General features: G+C 35.3%; 1 protein-coding gene across 3 annotated transcripts in view; it reads left to right on the top strand.

The window, feature by feature from the left end:
• LOC131951625 (uncharacterized) overlaps window positions 1–5067 on the top strand; it is a 35640-nt gene extending 30573 nt beyond the window's left edge. For all 3 annotated transcript variants that reach the window (XM_059313963.1, XM_059313961.1, XM_059313962.1), the window contains exon 14: window positions 4394–5067. In XM_059313963.1, coding sequence (XP_059169946.1) covers window positions 4394–4936 — 543 coding nt within the window. In that variant the 3' untranslated portion in view covers window positions 4937–5067. The remainder of the gene's footprint in view (window positions 1–4393) is intronic.
• Window positions 5068–21803: the final 16736 nt, after the last annotated feature.

The raw sequence follows: 21803 nt of genomic DNA, 5'->3' as shown, positions 1-21803 counted from the left end.
GTCCTCCACCAATACTACCCTGCTCCTATATTCAAATAAAGTATTTAATCACCAGATGTCCTCCACCAATACTACCCTGCTCCTTTATTCAAATAAAGTATTTAATCACCAGATGTCCTCCACAAATACTACCCTGCTCCTATATTCAAATAAAGTATTTAATCACCAGATGTCCTCCACAAATACTACCCTGCTCCTATATTCAAATAAAGTATTTAATCACCAGATGTCCTCCACCAATACTACCCTGCTCCTATATTCAAATAAAGTATTTAATCACCAGATGTCCTCCACCAATAGTACCCTGCTCCTTTATTCAAATAAAGTATTTATTCACCAGATGTCCTCCACCAATAATACCCTGGCTATGTTATATTCAAATAAAGTATTTAATCACCAGATGTCCTCCACCAATAGTACCCTGCTCCTTTATTCAAATAAAGTATTTAATCACCAGATGTCCCCCACCAATACTACCCTGCTCCTTTATTCAAATAAAGTATTTAATCACCAGTTGTCCTCCACCAATACTACCCTGGCTTTGTTATATTCAAATAAAGTATTTAATCACCAGATGTCCTCCACCAATACTACCCTGCTCCTATATTCAAATAAAGTATTTATTCACTACATGTCCTCCACCAATACTACCCTGCTCCTTTATTCAAATAAAGTATTTAATCACCAGATGTCAACCACCAATACTACCCTGGCTATGTTATATTCAAATAAAGTATTTAATCGCCAGATGTCCCCCACCAATACTACCCTGCTCCTATATTCAAATAAAGTATTTAATCACCAGATGTCCTCTACCAATACTACCCTGGCTATGTTATATTCAAATAAAGTATTTAATCGCCAGATGTCCCCCACCAATACTACCCTGCTCCTATATTCAAATAAAGTATTTAATCGCCAGATGTCAACCACCAATAGTACCCTGGCTATGTTATATTCAAATAAAGTATTTAATCGCCAGATGTCCTCTACCAATACTACCCTGCTCCTATATTCAAATAAAGTATTTAATCGCCAGATGTCCCCCACCAATACTACCCTGCTCCTATATTTAAATAAAGTATTTATTCACCAGATGTCCTCCACCAATACTACCCTGTCTATGTTATATTCAAATAAAGTATTTAATCACCAGATGTCCTCCACCAATACTACCCTGCTCCTTTATTCAAATAAAGTATTTATTCACCAGATGTCCTCCACCAATACTACCCTGCTCCTATATTCAAATAAAGTATTTAATCACCAGATGTCCTCCACCAATACTACCCTGGCTATGTTATATTCAAATAAACTATTTATTCACCAGATGTCCTCCACCAATACTACCCTGCTCCTATATTCAAATAAAGTATTTAATCGCCAGATGTCCCCCACCAATACTACCCTGCTCCTATATTTAAATAAAGTATTTATTCACCAGATGTCCTCCACCAATACTACCCTGGCTATGTTATATTCAAATAAACTATTTATTCACCAGATGTCCTCCACCAATACTACCCTGCTCCTATATTCAAATAAAGTATTTATTCACCAGATGTCCTCCACCAATACTACCCTGCTCCTATATTCAAATAAAGTATTTAATCACCAGATGTCCTCCACCAATACTACCCTGCTCATATATTCAAATAAAGTATTTAATCACCAGATGTCCTCCACCAATACTACCCTGGCTATGTTATATTAAAATAAAGTATTTATTCACCAGATATCCTCCACCAATACTACCCTGCTCCTATATTCAAATAAAGTATTTAATCACCAGATGTCCTCCACCAATACTACCCTGCTCCTATATTCAAATAAAGTATTTAATCACCAGATGTCCTCCACCAATACTACCCTGGTCCTTTATTCAAATAAAGTATTTATTCACCAGATGTCCTCCACAAATACTACCCTGCTCCTATATTCAAATAAAGTATTTAATCACCAGATGTCCTCCACAAATACTACCCTGCTCCTATATTCAAATAAAGTATTTAATCACCAGATGTCCTCCACCAATACTACCCTGCTCCTTTATTCAAATAAAGTATTTAATCACCAGATGTCCTCCACCAATAGTAACTTGCTCCTTTATTCAAATAAAGTATTTAATCACAAGATGTCCTCCACCAATAATACCCTGGCTATGTTATATTCAAATAAAGTATTTAATCACCAGATGTCCTCCACCAATAGTACCCTGCTCCTTTATTCAAATAAAGTATTTATTCACCAGATGTCCTCCACCAATAATACCCTGGCTATGTTATATTCAAATAAAGTATTTAATCACCAGATGTCCTCCACCAATAGTACCCTGCTCCTTTATTCAAATAAAGTATTTAATCACCAGATGTCCCCCACCAATACTACCCTGCTCCTTTATTCAAATAAAGTATTTAATCACCAGTTGTCCTCCACCAATACTACCCTGGCTTTGTTATATTCAAATAAAGTATTTAATCACCAGATGTCCTCCACCAATACTACCCTGCTCCTATATTCAAATAAAGTATTTATTCACTAGATGTCCTCCACCAATACTACCCTGCTCCTTTATTCAAATAAAGTATTTAATCACCAGATGTCCTCCACCAATACTACCCTGGCTATGTTATATTCAAATAAAGTATTTAATCGCCAGATGTCCCCCACCAATACTACCCTGCTCCTATATTCAAATAAAGTATTTAATCGCCAGATGTCAACCACCAATAGTACCCTGGCTATGTTATATTCAAATAAAGTATTTAATCGCCAGATGTCCTCCACCAATACTACCCTGCTCCTTTATTCAAATAAAGTATTTATTCACCAGATGTCCTCCACCAATACTACCCTGTCTATGTTATATTCAAATAAAGTATTTAATCACCAGATGTCCTCCACCAATACTACCCTGCTCCTTTATTCAAATAAAGTATTTATTCACCAGATGTCCTCCACCAATACTACCCTGCTCCTATATTCAAATAAAGTATTTAATCACCAGATGTCCTCCACCAATACTACCCTGCTCCTATATTCAAATAAAGTATTTAATCACCAGATGTCCTCCACCAATACTACCCTGCTCCTTTATTCAAATAAAGTATTTAATCACCAGATGTCCTCCACCAATACTACCCTGGCTATGTTATATTCAAATAAAGTATTTATTCACCAGATGTCCTCCACCAATACTACCCTGCTCCTATATTCAAATAAAGTATTTATTCACCAGATGTCCTCCACCAATACTACCCTGCTCCTATATTCAAATAAAGTATTTAATCACCAGATTTCCTCCACCAATACTACCCTGCTCATATATTCAAATAAAGTATTTAATCACCAGATGTCCTCCACCAATACTACCCTGCTCCTATATTAAAATAAAGTATTTATTCACCAGATATCCTCCACCAATACTACCCTGCTCCTATATTCAAATAAAGTATTTAATCACCAGATGTCCTCCACCAATACTACCCTGCTCCTATATTCAAATAAAGTATTTAATCACCAGATGTCCTCCACCAATACTACCCTGCTCCTTTATTCAAATAAAGTATTTATTCACCAGATGTCCTCCACAAATACTACCCTGCTCCTATATTCAAATAAAGTATTTAATCACCAGATGTCCTCCACCAATACTACCCTGCTCCTTTATTCAAATAAAGTATTTAATCACCAGATGTCCTCCACCAATAGTACCCTGCTCCTTTATTCAAATAAAGTATTTAATCACAAGATGTCCTCCACCAATAATACCCTGGCTATGTTATATTCAAATAAAGTATTTAATCACCAGATGTCCTCCACCAATAGTACCCTGCTCCTTTATTCAAATAAAGTATTTATTCACCAGATGTCCTCCACCAATAATACCCTGGCTATGTTATATTCAAATAAAGTATTAAATCACCAGATGTCCTCCACCAATAGTACCCTGCTCCTTTATTCAAATAAAGTATTTAATCACCAGATGTCCCCCACCAATACTACCCTGCTCCTTTATTCAAATAAAGTATTTAATCACCAGTTGTCCTCCACCAATACTACCCTGGCTTTGTTATATTCAAATAAAGTATTTAATCACCAGATGTCCTCCACCAATACTACCCTGGCTTTGTTATATTCAAATAAAGTATTTAATCACCAGATGTCCTCCACCAATACTACCCTGCTCCTATATTCAAATAAAGTATTTATTCACTAGATGTCCTCCACCAATACTACCCTGCTCCTTTATTCAAATAAAGTATTTAATCACCAGATGTCCTCCACCAATACTACCCTGGCTTTGTTATATTCAAATAGAGTATTTAATCACCAGATGTCCTCCACCAATACTACCCTGCTCCTTTATTCAAATAAAGTATTTAATCACCAGATGTCCTCCACCAATACTACCCTGGCTACGTTGGCTGGTGGATTTGTTCCCATGCTGTTGAAAAACGTTTTGTCGACTAGGGGTGCGAGGCTAAGTCTGAAGACGGTCAGTTTCAAGGGTCAGATGGACGAGATTATCGACGAATTCACGCAGTCCTGGCCTGTGTTGGACTTAATTGTTGAAAGATTTACACCCGAGGAAAAGGGTACAGAGGGCGAAATGAAAATCGAGAAAGAAATCACTGAAAAGGAAGAGAAAAATGAAATATTGGGCCAAGTTAGAGGACCTGGTGACGTCATCATGGCTAGCGGAAATGAGGAGAATGTGGTTGACCTATTTATAGACTTGAGTGTGGCCGACACCGCTGGCTGGTCCATCTACGGGTCTGTAGAAGAACTGTCCTCTGGCTCGGAGATATTCATGCCACCTTATTTTGAGCCCGACGTGTCGACAGAGCCTCAGCATCAACCACGGCCACAAGTCACACAGCTAGCGGTAGTAACTCCCGTCATTGTCATGTACTCACACGATGATGACCACTGATGATCAAAACTTGTTTACATGAGTCTTTGGAGTCATTCAAACATCGTTTGCATTTTGTTGCATTGTATTAAATAGACTACTTTTATTTAACTGTAATAAAATACAAGACAAAGTAAAATATTATGAGGAACTTCGTGTACACACCCCTCCCCCCCCCCCCTCTAACCCATGTACACACTCCCCCCCCCCCCCCCCTTTTTTTTACATTTAAATGTTCCTATGCTATTCTGATATTTAATTAATAAAATGAGTAAACATCTTGACCTTATTTTCCAAACTTACTACGGCCAATATGGCAGTAGGTATTTTGGAATTCAGCCATTTTGACATTTATTATCCTGGCATACTAAGATATACAAATTGTATTGTTTTACAAATAAAAAAAAAAGGCTTCGGGGAATTTTGACGTGTTGACCTCCCGTCATGTGTGTGTGTCTATAAGTCTGTGTGTTTCTGTGTCTGTGTGTGTGTGTCTTTCTGTCTGTCTGTATTAGTAGCGGATTAAGACGGTGTTGAAAGGGTTGCAGTCAGGGGTCCCAGATTTTTACGGGCCGTCAAATTTACCGCATAATTGTTGGTTTCCACTATAAATACTAAATTTTTAATGTTTGCATCACAAGCTTCAATGTTTTTTTTTTACAAATATCTGTGTCACAGACCTTTCTCCTACCTTTTATATTACACATACAAAATCAAAAGACAAGCCTTCTTTTGCAGTTTTTCATATTTATTTTGTTTTCATACAGGCAGCGTGTTCACTCAAGCTATGCCATCTTCTTGCCTCCTTTCTCTCCTGTTCCTTTCGCGCATGCGCACAGCCACTGTCTCCCTGATGCAATCTCGCCTTTTTTACAACACACGCACTCCCAAGATACAATCCACCATCATTTCACTGTTATACGCCCTTTCTCCCGTTTAAAAAATTGATTTATTAATTTTTTTTTTGTTATATAGATCACATTCACTATAAAATCTTCATGATACATGTAACAGTGAAATGGAAATAATGTTGAAAAAGAAACCTGCTAATGAACATCCTAAATTATTTTATATGTACACTTTTTAAATTTAAACAATGATATTCATAAAATACATGGCAAAGTGTAAAGCGTCACTTATCTTATAAGTATCGCCATTAAGAAAAATTGTAACTTAGGTAAACCTTCTTAGTTTAGTAAGAACAAATGACTCTAACTAAGGAACATCTCCTCTTAGTGTAACAAAAAAAGAAATCATTAAACCTCACTAAGGAATATTGCCTCTTAGTGTATCTCAAATAAATCTAACTTAGGAAAACTCTATTTTAGTAGAACAAAATTATAGCTATGCAATAGCTCCCATGGGCAAATCATATCCTTGATTTCCCTACTTCACTGGCTGAGGTAAACTCCTCATCATAACATATGTAAATTACCACATCTGTCAGCTCATACTGCCATAATCATGTTTATTACTTAACAAGATATACAGTATACATACAAATCATAAAAATACAACAAAATGTATGTTCATTTTCATTACTAAATTAAAATAGTGATAAAACATATTTATAAAGGTCATATTATGACTTATTCCTATCCTGCTCACATTTGTAAAATGTTAATGTTCTCTGGAAGTACACATCACATACTACATTATTCAAAATTTCCTTATAAGGATTGACTGATATGTCTCAGGTCATTATTTTCTTTAGTCAGTTCCATGTTTGTTTTTTCATCTTCAATCTGTCTTGATAAAAAATCAGCTAGTGTATTGTGCTGTCCCTTTACTGTTTTTATCTCAAACTTGAAATCTAGTAAAATCAGTGCCCATCTATTTATTTTGCTATTCATTATCATTTTCTTATTGATTGTGATCAATGGCTTGTGATCTATTCTGAGAGTAAAGTGTCTTCCCAATAAATACTTCTGTAATTTACTCAATGCCCATACAATTGCTAGACACTCTTTCTCAATCACTGCATATCTTTGTTCTGTTGGTGATAATGCCCTGCTGATGTATTGTACTGGGTATAGTTTATTGCCCTTTTCTTGCATTAAGCAGGCTCCTAACGCTACATTTGATGCATCAGTAAAAAGAGTGAAATGCTTACTAAAATCTGGTGACATTAGTACCTTGTCACTCATGAATTCAGCCTTTATTTTATTTAAGGCACTTTCACATTCCTGTGTCCATACTAGTTTAACTTTGTCTTTGGATAGCAATTCTCTTAAAGGAGTAGTAAGTTCAGCATATTTATCCACAAAAATATTATAAAAATTGCATAGTCCCAACAATGCTTTCACTTCTTTCTTTGTACTAGGAGTTTTGATATTTAATATTTTGTCCTTATTTCCTTCAGTAGGTCCAATTTCTTTATTTCTAATCTTAAATCCTAAGAATTCTACTGTATGTACTCCCACATGCAGTTTCTGTCCTTATTCTTTCTAGTAGTTCTTTTAGTGTTTGTATGTGTTCTTGTCTCAACCGCTGCTCCAATTTGACTTTCCCATCTAACTATATCTTCCTGATTACTTTCTTTCACCTCCTTTACATTCCCAATAATCATGTCTGCTATTGGTTGTTCCATGACTGCCACTTTATATTTACCTTTCAGCCAAGCAGAATCTATATCAACTACTGCCATCTTACACTCATCCCTAAATTTCTTGTTGGCATATGTCATCTTTATTATGCCAGGAATGTATTGTTCAGGTCTTACAAGACTTTTCTTAACAATAATGCATGTGCAACCTGAATCTCTCAGGCACATTACTCTGACATTGTTTACTTTAGCTGGGAACATCTTCAGTGTTGTATTGCTTTGACTAACAGATGCCACCATCTCTAACCTTTCTACTCCTGCTGATATCTCTTGATGATTATTTCTACTAATTCTATTTTCTCCCCTGTTGTCTGGTTCCATTCCTGGCTGTCTACTTTGATTGTGGAATTCATTTCTACTTTGTCCATTATACTGTTCTTGTCTGTAATAATTACTTTGATTTCTATAGTTGTTATTAGGTGCATAACCTCCTCTGTAATTATTGCTAAGATATGTAACTCTATTTTGTGAGCTGAGACACTCAGACTTTACATGGCCTTTTTTCCACAGTTGTAACACTCTATGCTTCTGCTATATTTATACCTGTCTGGTTTCCATGTGGTAGGTGCACTGTTACTTCTATCTCTCTTGCTGTTGCCATACCTTCTTTGATCCCTGCTAGAGTTTCTATTGTAGACTGCTGCTGAAATCTCTCCCTGCTCTCTTTTGTCCAAAATAGCCCCTGGATGTGCATCCTTATAAATATTAAGGTGCTCTATTAATTGTTTCTGTGTCCTAACTTGTCTTTCACTCAAAAAAGTGAATAAACTATCTGTTGCATTATTTAAAACATGATCTATCAGGTTGAGTTCAATAATTGCTTCAGGATTCTTTAAATCTATTTCTGCCAATTCTAGCCTTTTGTTCATGCATTTGCGAATGTCAAAAATGATCTGGTTTATGTCACCAGTGTTGTTAATTCTAGCATCTCTTATAGTCTTTCTGTAATAGTCTTCTGTCTTTCCAAAATGTTTCATCAATCTTTCTTTTACTAGGTCATAGTCTTCTTTTTCAGCCTCAGACATACTTGCTATTATGGCAATAGTCTCTCCTGTCAAATTAGTCAATAAAGCCTGTGCCTTCCCAGCAGATGAATAATTAAAACTCTTACATGTTTGCTCAAAGTGTATTAAGTAAGTTTCCACACTTTCGTCCTGTGGTTTAAATGCTCTGAATTTAGGCTTCCAATGGTCCGTTTTGTTAACAGTGCTGTCTTGAGATCGGTTACTTTTAATTTTTTCTAATTCTAACTCATGTTGTCTCTGTTTTTCTCTATCTTCGGCTTCTATTTTAGCTAGATTTAGTTCCTTATCAGCCTCCATTTTAACTTTAGCGAATCCCCTCTCTAAAGCTCTTTCTTCCCTTTCAGCTGCATCCGATATTTTTTTTCTGCTATTTTATCTTCAACCCATTTGGCCTTTTCTGCCCTAATGTATCCTAAAGAGTCAGCCAACTCCATGTATTTAGCATAGAGATCGAACTCCATCGTAATGATGCAAGCACAGTTATTCAGTTACAATACTAAATCTAGATTTAATTCTTTCCTTCACGGTGTGAGCACTGACCACTTCTGACACCAAAATGTCACAACCTTTTTGTGTGACTGGGTTCACGTTATAGACTAAAAGGAAATACCAAAATACCTTGAACCCCCCCCCCCCCATCCCCGCAAGATTTCGATTTGCACCCCCCCCCCTCAAACTTGATGTGTACCCACCCCCTCAAGATTTCGATTTGCACCCCCCCCCCTCAAACTTTCGATTTGCACCCCCCTCATCCTTTCAATTTATTTTTCCAACCCATTTTGGCGCCCCCTAAGGTCGGCGCCCGGGGACATATGTCCACCCCCCCCCCCCCCTCTTGCTACGCTACTGCAGTGTCACTTATCGTCACACAAAAAACAGACCCCACATTCAAAAATATGTTTTTTATCTTTTAAAAACACCGAAAACACCGATTTCGGACTATCCCTTCATATACTGACGTCACAGGTGAGCTACTCATTTCTACTTCACCTGCCCAGTGTCCCGCCAAGTCTCAGACAACATGTTTTTATCGGTTCAAAAACTATTCCAGCCGAGCATGTCTCTGACCACACTATCCCTTCATATGCTTAGGACAAAGAAACAGATGAACTCTACTTCAACTGCCCTGTATCCCGCCAAGTTCAGATAGGCAACTTTATCATTCACATCTAAAAAAATAAAATAAAAATTGAAAAAAAAAATTATCATAGACGTGTTGGTCTAGAACCTGTGCCCCCCACATGAGAGCCGATTACACTAACAACTTAGCTATTTACTCGTGACGTCACAGATGAATTTTTATACTATACTTTAATACTTTGAGTCTCCTTATGCAACTTGAGTTACGCGCATAGATCTAGATCTAAGTCTAGAGTAGTAGTAACTTTCAAATTAAATTTTATCTTAAATTAGCCAAACAAAGATTTATATAAAATAAAGAAGGTCTAAATTATCTAGATCTAGTATAGATCTAGATTCTACGACTCGTTTGCTTAAGTCTAGAATCTAGTAGATCTAGATCTATTTGCGTAACTTTTGCTAGATCTAGATCTAGCTAGGTCTAGATCTAGATCTAGATCTAAAATCTAGAAATTCTAGATCTAGAATCTAGAATCTAGATCTAGATAGATATATCACAAAGATTTATAACAAGTATTTAAGGACTAAAAATGTATTATGATTATAAAATGGATTGTATTTTTATTTACTTAATCTCTGGTATGTATCTAATTAATCTTTTGTTTGACCTAGATTCTAGATCTAGATCTATAAATAACTTGCTTGGCCACATGATAGATCTATAAATAACTTTCTTGGTCAGATTGTAGAGAAATTTATTGTAAAACTAAATGAAAAAGACAGTTGAAAATTTATATAAGTGTTGGAACGTAATAAAAACAGCAAACGGACGTATTGTTAAAGTTATGGCCGAAAGAAAATTAGATTTAGAACGCGTTAAACTTTTGAATGGGCTATGATGGAAGCCGCAATTTTATTGTTATAAAAAGTAAACAAAAAATGTGACGTCACTGTTTCGTCGACTCTAGTGGTTTTTCTAATCTTTTAAAAAAATGTGGTTAATCAATAACGTCTTTAAATAAATTTGTGATTAACAGTCTGTCTTAAAACAAAAATTGTTCTCTACCTACATACTATTTTACAGCTCTTCACGATGAGTAGAACCATTTGATATAGTAAATCAGACAAACAAATAAATATTCAAACATGTAAACAAACTTGAGTTTTAGTAGTTTATAGATTTTCCTACTATTCCGCACTATTATACATGCGTTATCATGTTCATTAGGTGCGCAATAGTTTTTAGTCATGCAACTCTATAGTATTAAACAATTTTAAGTACTAAAATAAAGCGGGAGCTATCTCCCCTAAACTTTCTCAAATATTCTTATATAACACTACGAGGAAAGGCAACTCGGGATATAGACATGATTTTAATCATTTTTTAATTACTTGAACTTTTTAAACTAGAAAAGAATCTCGTGGAAAAAAGAATACAAAGTGAAAACAAACAATATGTATATAATAGGGCGGAATATTAGTACTTTATAAATTCATATGCGTTTTTACTATCTGTTATACGAAGTATAGAGGAAGTATTGTAATCGTGCAAAAAACTTAGTGGAACTTGTTTTACTTTCAATTTTTCAAAAGCCTATAACTTGAGTATTGTTTCTGTTAGTTAAATGAAATTTCACATATAAGTAAAAAAAATCTAATGCTCTGCTTTCTGACAAATTTTGAGTAATTTCCGTTAACAGGAAGTAGTAATTCACGCTATTTCCGATTTATAAGGAAACAAATATGAATTTAAAATCTAATAATATTCCGCACTATTATACATAAATTGTTTGCCGTTCTTTTTGTGCGCAATTCTTTTTTTTACGATATTCTATTCTATTTTTAAAAGTTTAAGTAATTAAAAATGGATTAAAAATCATGTCTATACCCTGAGTTGACATCCACCGTAGTGTTATATAAGAATATTCGAGAAAGTTTAGGGAGATCACTGCCACTTTATTTTTTTAGAAATTGGAAATAGCGTAAAGTACTACTCCCGGTGAACTTAAAATAAAATTCGACAGAACGCAGACAATATAGATCTGTTACTTATATGTGCAATTTCGTTTATCTATCTGAAAAAGTAATCAAGCTATAGGCTTTTGAAAAACCAAAAGAAAAAGTTCCAATTCCGTTTACCGGAAATCACTGAAAAGTTGATACAGAACTGCAATTTTATAACGGTACTCAATTTATCGTGTTCACAGACATACACGCACATACACAAAGACATCCGGACACAATTGTATATTTATGTTTTTTCCGACTCAGTGAGTTGTAAAAAGTCGAGATATATATAATCTCGATTTCGACTTTTTTGCACTATTACAATACTTACTCTCTACTTCGTTTGCGAGAAAGTAGAAAATGCACTAAAACGGTTTAATAAGATGATTTTATGTAATAATGCACTGAAAAGGAGAAAATAAATTATTTTCTTTAATTTGTTATAATCTATATATATATAATTCTCCTCTGCGAGCCGTTAGAAAACAAGCTGCAAGCGCCTCCTTACAGTCCCCTCTCTTTCTCTCTATCACTATCGCTACCACCCTACCCCACCCCCACATGGTCTGCTGAGCTGTGGTCATGTTAATGTTTACAAACCGTACAGCCAGGTTTAGTGACGGCTGTTAGGGGCAGATAATTCAGTTTGAACCGACTTTAAACTTACAGGAGGTAACTAAGAGGAGGCTGCTTTCACGGGGGGGGGGGGGGTGTAGGGTCGGGGTTAGGGGAAAGGAGGGGGGTTAGTGTTTTAAAGCAAATATTTTCAGTGGCAGCATTGGTACTGTCGAATTCACAAATTATGAATTACTGAAAGTAGAAAATAAATCAACTAAATAGCGGCGTATGATACGCCGCGGGTCGGGTCGTACTATACTATTTAAATAACTATGAACAAAAGCGTGGGTCGCTATAATGCTTATTGGATACGTTTACTAGTATTTAGGTATCGTTTTTTATGATTTTTTTCACATTATTTTCGTTTATATTTTATATTCTAAACTTTTTAATTGTTCCTGGTTTATTTAATATTTAATTTTTCTTATTTGTGCACTACGAGCTTCCTGTCAAAAGAAGATATTTACAGAGGTATGTTTTTTATAAGTTTTTATAAAGTTTGACATGTTGTTCTTTTGTCGATCTCATTTATTTCGCCATGGATCGAAAAATGAATGCGAAATCTCAACCATTTCTATTGATTTCTTGTCACCTTGGCACGTATCGCAAGGGCCGATGACAATGTAATGAAAATAAAATTTGATATATTAGATGATTTTTTAGATACATATTATATTAAGCACTCATTTTCAGCGCTATTATACACTGACTGTTTTTTTTTTTTTTTGGTGCGCATTTTTTTAGAAATGCAAAACATTGCTATTAAAAATTTTAGAAAATATATTATAAATATAAACACAAATATAAAAACCTTACTAATAATATGTGCCTAAGTAGAATGAAAATAATAATTTGTTTAATTTCACACAAAAAAAAAGCATTTGTTAACACTATTCCGTATTCTTTCTTTCTCAAATATGAAATAATCGTGCAAAAAAAAAATGGTCATTTTCTTTTTAGTTATTAAAATAGTGTTTTATTATTATATAGTTAAAGAAAATAGCTTATTTTCCATTTTTAGTGTATTATATTATGTAAAAAGCGTGTTATTTATTTAAGTTTTCGTTATCACTTTTATTTTCTCGCAAACGAAGTGTAGAGTAATTATTTTAATCGCGCAAAAATTCGAAATCGAGATTTCAAAAATCTCGAATTTTTACACCTCCCTGAGTCGGAAAACATAGTTTTGCAATTTTGTCCGTATGTCTGTGTGTTTGTGTGTGTGTGTATGTCTGTGAACACGATAACTTGAGTACTGTTACAGCTAGGTTGATAACATTTGAAATATAAGTATTATACCAAATTTGTAGTTCTGTATCAACATTTCAGCGATTTCCGGTAACTAGAATTGGAACTTGTTCTACTTTTAGTTTTTCAAAAGCGTATAGATTCAGTACTATTTCAGACCGATGAACAAACTTTCACTTTGAAGTAAAAGATCTAAGTTTCTGTTTTCTTTCAAATTGTGAGTGATTTTTTATTACCGGAAGTAGTACTTTACGCTATTTCCGATTTCTAAAAACAAACGGATCCGAATTTATACAGTACTAATATTCTTCACTATTATACACATAATGTTTGCCATTCACTTGGCGCGCCATTCTTTTTTTTACGATATTCTATTCTATTTTTCAAAGTTTAAGTATTTAAAATGTTCTAGTTCCAGTTTAAGTTCCGATTTTGTTTAAATTGGCATTCACAATGAAATTTCCTCTTCCGGCTAAGGTTTCGGATTTATTTCCAGATTAAGTTAAGCTTCCGGTTAAATAATCGTTTCCGTTTAAATTTTGGTTTTGTTTTCTTAGAGGTTTAGGTTTAGATTATGGTTATTGTTCAGATGGAGGTAAAGGTTATGGTTCGGTTCTAGTAAAAATCCCGATTTAGGTTAAATTTCTTTTTACGGTGAAATTTCCGATTCCGGCTTAACTTTAGGATTAATTTCCTGTCCTGGATTGTTCCATCTCCAGATATATTTACGTTTCCGCTACAAGTTCGATCCCAGAAACATTTTTACTTTCTCGTATATACAAAGTATGGAGAAAGTCTTGTAATCGTGAAAAAAAGTAAAAATTGAGAATTTTGCAAAACTCGACGTTTTACAGCTCCCTGAGTAGAAAAAAAAATAGTTTTACAATCTTGTCCGTATGTCTGTATGTGTGTGTGTGTGTGTCTGTGTATCTGTGTCTATGTGTCTGTAAACACGATAACTTGAGTACCGTTACAGCTAGGTTGATGAAATTTCATATATATGTATTATATCAAAATCGTAGATCCGTATCAACTTTTGAGCGATTTCCAATAAACGGAAGTGGAACTTTTTCTACTTTGAATTTTTTAAAAGTCTATAACTTGAGTACTATTTCAGATAGATAAATGAAATTACACATGTAAGTACAATATCTGATTCTCTGCCTTCCGTTAAATTCTGAGTAATTTTCGTTGACCGGAAATGGTATTTTTTTTATTTCCGATTTTTCAAAAAACGCATGTGAATTTATAAAGTACTAATTAAATTCGGCACTATTATGCAGTTTTTACTTGGCGTTCACTTGGTATGCAATTCTTTTTTCTACGAGATTTTATTCTATTTTTAAAAGTTTAAGTATTTAAAATGGATTAAAAATCATTTCTATATCCCGAGTTGCCATCCCCTGTTGTTTCATATAAGTATATTCGAGAAAGTTTAGGGGAGATGACCCACGGTTTATTACTTTTTAGTTTTATGTTTAGATGTTCATTACGATTGTGGTGATAACGGCATTTGTTTTGATTTAGAGAAGAACAACAACAATACAACAAGGGGTAAAATGTTTTGTAACTTTATATCAAACGTTTTATAATTCGTCTCCAACGTATTGATGACAAACTTGAAAAACCCTCGCCAATTTTGCTCATCAATGTGTACCTATAAAACTAAAGTTGAGACCATCAATGAACCCATGCTTACAAGCAAATCAGCTGGAGCCGGGATAAAATTATGACTATTTATGATTTCAGTGCTTATCTTCTTTGACATGATTTGATTGAGCATTGTAGCTTCAGAAAGCGAAATGAAATCCGTGATAAAAGATGCCGTCGCTACCGCCAAATGTGTAGCTGAGAGCGCAGTTGACATTGTCAAAGACGCCGCGGACGATGCAGCAACTCTTATCATCGACGCCGCTGATGATGCGGCTACCAATGTACTAGAAGTGACAGAAGAAGTCGTCATTAGCGCCAAAGAAGCAATTTCAGAAGATGCCGTGTCGGTCAAGGACGCTGCTGAATGCGCTGTCTGTTCTGTCAAGGAAGTGGTTCAAACTGTGACGTCATACGCCCTGCATGGAGCCGGCGGTGCAATTACTGCTGCTACAAATGGCGCTCAAACTACAGCCGTAAACATGATGGAAATGTTCAACAAAAAATAATCAACAGCCGTTGAGTCAGAAAGTTGAATTTTAAATAATAAACATCTGTTAAATAGAAGTTCTAATGGAATCTTTTCTAAATATACCAAAATAAAGTATTTTATATTTCGACATCTTCAAAATTGTACGTATTTTCAATGTATACATTCTTTTTAAAAAACTTTTTCATAAAAAACATTTTAATAACAAGCTTTTGTGTAATAATGCACTAAAAAGTAGAAAATAAATTATACACTACTATTTAAATAACTATAAAGAAAAACGTGGGTACCTTAGTACATATTGGATACCTTTACTAATATTTAGGAAGAGACCCACGCTTTTCTTTATAGTTATTTAAATAGTAGTGTATATTTTATTTTCTCCTTTTTAGTGCATTATTACATAAAAGCTTGTTATTAAAACGTTTTTTAAGAATTTTTTTAGTACTTTACATGTTTTTATTTACAATTTGAGTTACATGACTAAAAACCATTGCGCCTATTGAACGTGATGACGCGCTATTGAACGTGATGACGCGCTATTGAACGTGATGACGCGTGTGTATTAGTTGGATAAGACTGCCTACTAATTTGTTCAACATTTTAATTAATTCATAAACAATTAATTTGGCATCCAATTAAGTCGAATTTAATGTCACGATGCATTGTCTTCATGTCTTGACCCATGTTCCAACTACGAACCGTATCTGTCAAGTAGAAGTGCCTGCAATTTCGCTCTAGACAGACTGACGACTGACGAGGAAGTGGGTTAAATAAAAGCTTCTAATACAAGCTTGTAGTATCGTATTTTCTGTATTTTTCACTCAACCGAGATATTCGTCCTCTGTTTATGTTGGCGCATCCAGCAAACGTAGAATTATAAAATCATTTAGTAAATGGGCGCAGGCTCAACCCACTCAGATGATGTTGATATTGCTTGATAAGTCAACGCTGACGTCTAACCCTCTCTACACATAGGAGCATGCGCAGTCAATTTATCAAGTCGCCTTGCGATATAAAAAAAACAACATTTATTTGAGGCTGAGTGCTATTCGTCAGCTGTGGGTTCTGAATTCATGTTGTTATTACAAATGTCACCATATTTTAACATAATATTTCCTCCACTGACACATTTTGGTAGACTATCGCACTAATGTAATATTTCCTTCCTTGATATCACGACATACATACGTCAAAATCGAGTCAACGCTACTTATACAGACGCGTCTTGATCGAGTATGCATGTGCTGTGACTAACTGTTGTAAATTTACTTGGTGGTATTGTATGAGTTTGAGAGTATGTGTGTGGTTGAATGGGTTTAATAAAGATGCTGTTGGTTTGAGAGTAGGTGTGTAGTTGTATTAATAAAAAATTATGAATGCGTGAAAAAGAAATAAGGATGTGACGTAGGAGAGGATGTGTTGGTTGTTAGGAAGATAGTTGAAGTCAGTCTTAGTCTTGTTGTCGTCATGAGAGGATGTCTAGAAGTAGTCGTCCCGTCTGTCGTCAATGTAGCTGTATGTATTGTATATAATAAAAGATGGAAATATAACATCGTCGTTCTGTATTCTCTATTGGAACGTCGTCCTATATTGCTCAACGTCCAGCATCGATCCTGTCCAAGAACTCGCATTATAACACTAACATTCTTTTTATTTGTAAATCCTGGCCCTGTAGGGCCCTAACCCTAACCCTAACCCTTGTGACTGTCATGATCTTACTGCGTGTGATTTCTTTCTTAATATTTTAATATTAAAATACTACTTACTTTACTTAAATGGAAACATTTTATTATATAAATATACTTGAAAGAACGTAATATATACTAGCAAAAATAAGAAAGTGATCGAATGAATATGAAGATTCAAATTTCTAACGGAACTTGATGTGAATCAGCGTCCTAAGGGCATGATTTGTAATGCCAATTTGAGAAATTCTAGTCCAGCTCCAACTACACTATGAAAACACTTCCTTAAGCCGAACAGAGAAGGACAATACAAGAAGAAAAGTAAAAGTCGCACCGATTTCTCCCAGATTCGACTGTTTTTTCAGCCACTCACGGGCATTGGTTTACAGCCTTACAGCGGACGGAGAGAAAACATTCGATAGATAGCATAGCTAAGGCAAATTTTGTTCGCGGTTACTTTTTATTTAGCCCTAGGCGCGGGTGTAGAGTCTGAAAAAAAATTCATAAAAAACGTTTTAATAACAAGCTTTTATGTAATGATGCACTAAAAAGTAGAAAATAAATTATACACTACTATTTAAATTACTATAAAGAAAAGCGTGGGTCACTTTAGTACTTTAGTACCTATTGGATACCTTTACTAATATTTGAGAAGAGACCCACGCTTTTCTTTTAGTAATTTAAATAGTAGTGTATAATTTATTTTCTACTTTTTAGTGCATCATTACATAAAAGCTTGTTATTAAAACGTTTTTTATGAATTTTTTTTCAGTACTTTACATGTTTTATTTACAATAGTGTTACATGACTAAAAACCATTGCGCGTCGATTGAACGTGATGGCGCAGCTATTCAACCTGATGGCGCAGCTATGGAACGTGATGACGCGTGTGGTGTGGTTGGATACACATGCCTACTAATTCGGTCCAAATTTTAATTAATTCATAAAAAATGAATTAGGCATCCAATTAAGTCAAATTTAGTTTCAGATTGCATTGTCTTCATGTCTTGACCCACTTGCCAAATGTGAATCGTATCGGTCAAGTAGAACTGTCCGAATTTTCACTCCTGCGTTTCGATCTAGACTGACGACAGACAGACTGACGAGGAAGTGAGTTAAATAAAAGCTTGTAAAAATAGCTCTTACATGGGTCCAAATCTATTACCTAGATGTATGCAAACATTAGCCAGATATAAGGAGCACAAGTACCTAAAATCATTTTGAAAAAGTGCCTCTGTTTTTTTCACATCAATTGTTATTTATCTACCATTTGAACAAAATGTCATGCCAGTGACTATAATGGTTATTTTACCTATCCTGAAAAATATCTAGCTCCAATATAATGGTTGATTTACCTATCCTAAAAAATATCTGACTCCATTATAATGGTTATTTTACGTATCCTAAAAAATATCTGGCTCAACTATAATGGTTATTTTACCTATCCTGAAAAATATCTGGCTCCACTATAATGGTTATTTTACGTATCAAAAAAGTATCTGGCTATTGTCTTTACACTTTATCACCATCAATTACACTCTGCTCCTACAGCACCAGACCGGTAGTATAACACTCTGCTCCTACAGCACCCCACCGGCAGTATAACACTCTGCTCCTACAGCACCAGACCGGTAGTATAACACTCTGCTCCTACAGCACCCCACCGGCAGTATAACACTCTGCTCCTACAGCACCAGACCGACAGTATAACACTCTGCTCCTACAGCACCAGACCGACAGTATAACACTCTGCTCCTACAGCACCAGACCGACAGTATAACACTCTGCTCCTACAGCACCAGACCGGCAGTATAACACTCTGCTCCTACAGCACCCCACCGACAGTATAACACTCTGGTCCTACAACACCCCACCGACAGTATAACACTCTGCTCCTACAGCACCAGACCGGCAGTATAACACTCTGGTCCTACAGCACCAGACCGGCAGTATAACACTCTGCTCCTACAGCGGTCAAAAAACCCCTGGACATAAACCCCCTGGACATAAACCCCGCGACATAAACTCCCTGGACAAAAAACCCCCGCGATATAAACCCCTTGGACAAAAACCCCCCACTTGAGGTTTATATAAGGAAAAACCAAAGATGATGAGAAACAAAATTAATATAAAAATACAAAACAAACATTACAAAAAAACTTTTATTTTCATTACAACTTTAAAAAGACAGATTGTTAGCGATGCCTCGCAAAAAACTCAATAATGGTGGACTGATTAAAATTTTTAACAACAGTTAAAATTCGAGAGCTGCCATCAATTTTTTTTCTGTTTTGGTAAACAGTGACCTGAATTAATCTGTGTACAATAAACCTCTTGGAAAGATTGTTCCTTTTTAATAAAGTCAATAAATTTCCAAATATTTGGGTGGCAACATCCCATATGCGACTGAAAACTTCTGTGCCAGCCTTCAACTGAGTTGTTTGTTTTTGGCATATGGTCTTCTGCACGTGTGTGCATGTTCCACATGTCAAGTGGAAACATAGGTTGTCTTCGACCTCGACGTTGTGGTCTGCCAATATAGTAGTCCTCAAAGTAGTCTGCATTCGGCATAGCTTCTTGGGGGAAAATTTTCCAATATTTTTTTAAAGGCATAACTTGGTAGAGTTGTTAAAGGCCAGAGTCCTGAATTTTTCTGTATATATTTTGGTTAAGATGGAAGAAACATCCTTTGACCTCACACTCTTTCAACACTTTTTATTACAGCCATTTCAAAGTCAATCATAACAGAAATTGGTTGCAGGTTTGTGTTTAAGACCGTTAGCTGCTATAAGAGTGCTGTGTATGTTTCCTGTGTTTTGTTTTGAAGTAAGGCATAAACACATGGAACAGTGCGTCCATTGACCAATGCATGTACTGTGTTCAGTTGTGAAAACAATGCAGGAGCTGTTTTGAATGTCCGATCTTTGATCAAATACAACTAAGGTCACTCCTTGATTTTGATTTTTAGGTAGAAACTATTTTCTTAGTCGTAAAAAAATTAAATTAATTTAATGTAATTTTTAGCGCAGGCGAAGGACGAGGAGGGTAAATCATGTGACCTGGCTGACTTAGCAGCGAACTGCGCGAGCAGTTCTATATAGCAATATAGAGAGCGCGACAACTAAATACCCCCTACACGTCCGCATTTTTTTTAAAATCTCGTTAATAAATATTTTTTCTATTTTGTTTTAAATTTCTTTGTTCACATCATCGTTATTTTTTCTTTATATAAACCTCAGTCCGGGGGGTTATTATCCGGGGGGTTTATATCGCGGGGGGGTTTGTCCAGGGGGTTTATGTCGGGGGGTTTATGTCCAGGGGTTTTTTGTCCAGGGGGTTTTTGACCGGACACCTCCTACAGCACCCCACCGGCAGTAATATATATATATATATATATATATATATATATATATATATATATATATATATATATATATATATATATATATATATATATAATTATATTCAAATTTAACTCCAACATTCTTTGTACAGAAATACCTCTAAATATCCTATCGGTTGAATCATAGTATTTGACTCATTATTATCAAATTTTACTGTAAAACCATTTCTCACTACCGTTGACAGTTTGATAACCATTTTAGTGATGTAATACTTGAGTGGAAGAAAAGTCAAAGGGTGTTGATATTAACCTTTACTTAAAGAAAAGTGCCGACTTGATTGATGTAAAATTCTACTAAAGGGAAAGCGCCAACTGTGTCGTAAAACTTAAATTGTAGTGATTTTCTACTTGAAAAACTATATAAAATCACTACATAAAGACATTTACAAAATTCTTAAATTGTAGTGATTTTCTACTTTAACAAACTATATAAAATCACGACATAGATTCTTATGACATTTACACAATTCTTAAATTATGTCAATATTTTTTTTTATTTCAATGCACTTTTTAAAAAAAAAATTAAATCTGCTAATTCGTATTATTCGTTTTTATTGTATTTAATTCATACAAGTACATACAAAAAGCAATTTTGTCAACTAGACTCCTAGCTTTCAAAATGTATATGACACAAGGCTGCCTGATAATTTTATCTTAAGTTACATATATTGTATGGACTCTGGGTGTAAGATAAATTATATCTGCCTAGGCTTATAATCCATGCTATAAAAAACTGTAAAGAATAGCATGGATAGCTCTTAACCAGGGGCGTAGCGAGGGGGGGGGGCGGGGGGTGCGGACCGCACCGGGTGACACCATTTAGGGGGGTGACACCAAGGCAAAAAATAGCAAAATATATAGAGAAAAACTTGAGGGGGGGTGGTGCAAATCGAAAGTTTGAAGGGGGGGGGGGGTGCAAATCGAAAACTTGAAAGTTTGTCCCCGGGAAGGGTCGCAACGCCTCTGAGGGGGTGACACCATTAAGTGCCGCACCGGGTGACACCCGACCTCGCTACGCCGCTGCTCTTAACATCTCAGAAAAAGCGTTTGGGTTAGGGTTTGGGTTTGGGTTTG

Source organism: Physella acuta, unplaced genomic scaffold (assembly GCF_028476545.2).
Source record: "Physella acuta isolate Inbredline_101_S28 unplaced genomic scaffold, ASM2847654v3 ptg000818l, whole genome shotgun sequence".
Taxonomy (NCBI): Eukaryota; Metazoa; Mollusca; class Gastropoda; family Physidae; genus Physella; species Physella acuta.
Note: the sequence above shows the minus strand (reverse complement) of the source record. Positions and strands in the feature narration are given on the sequence as shown.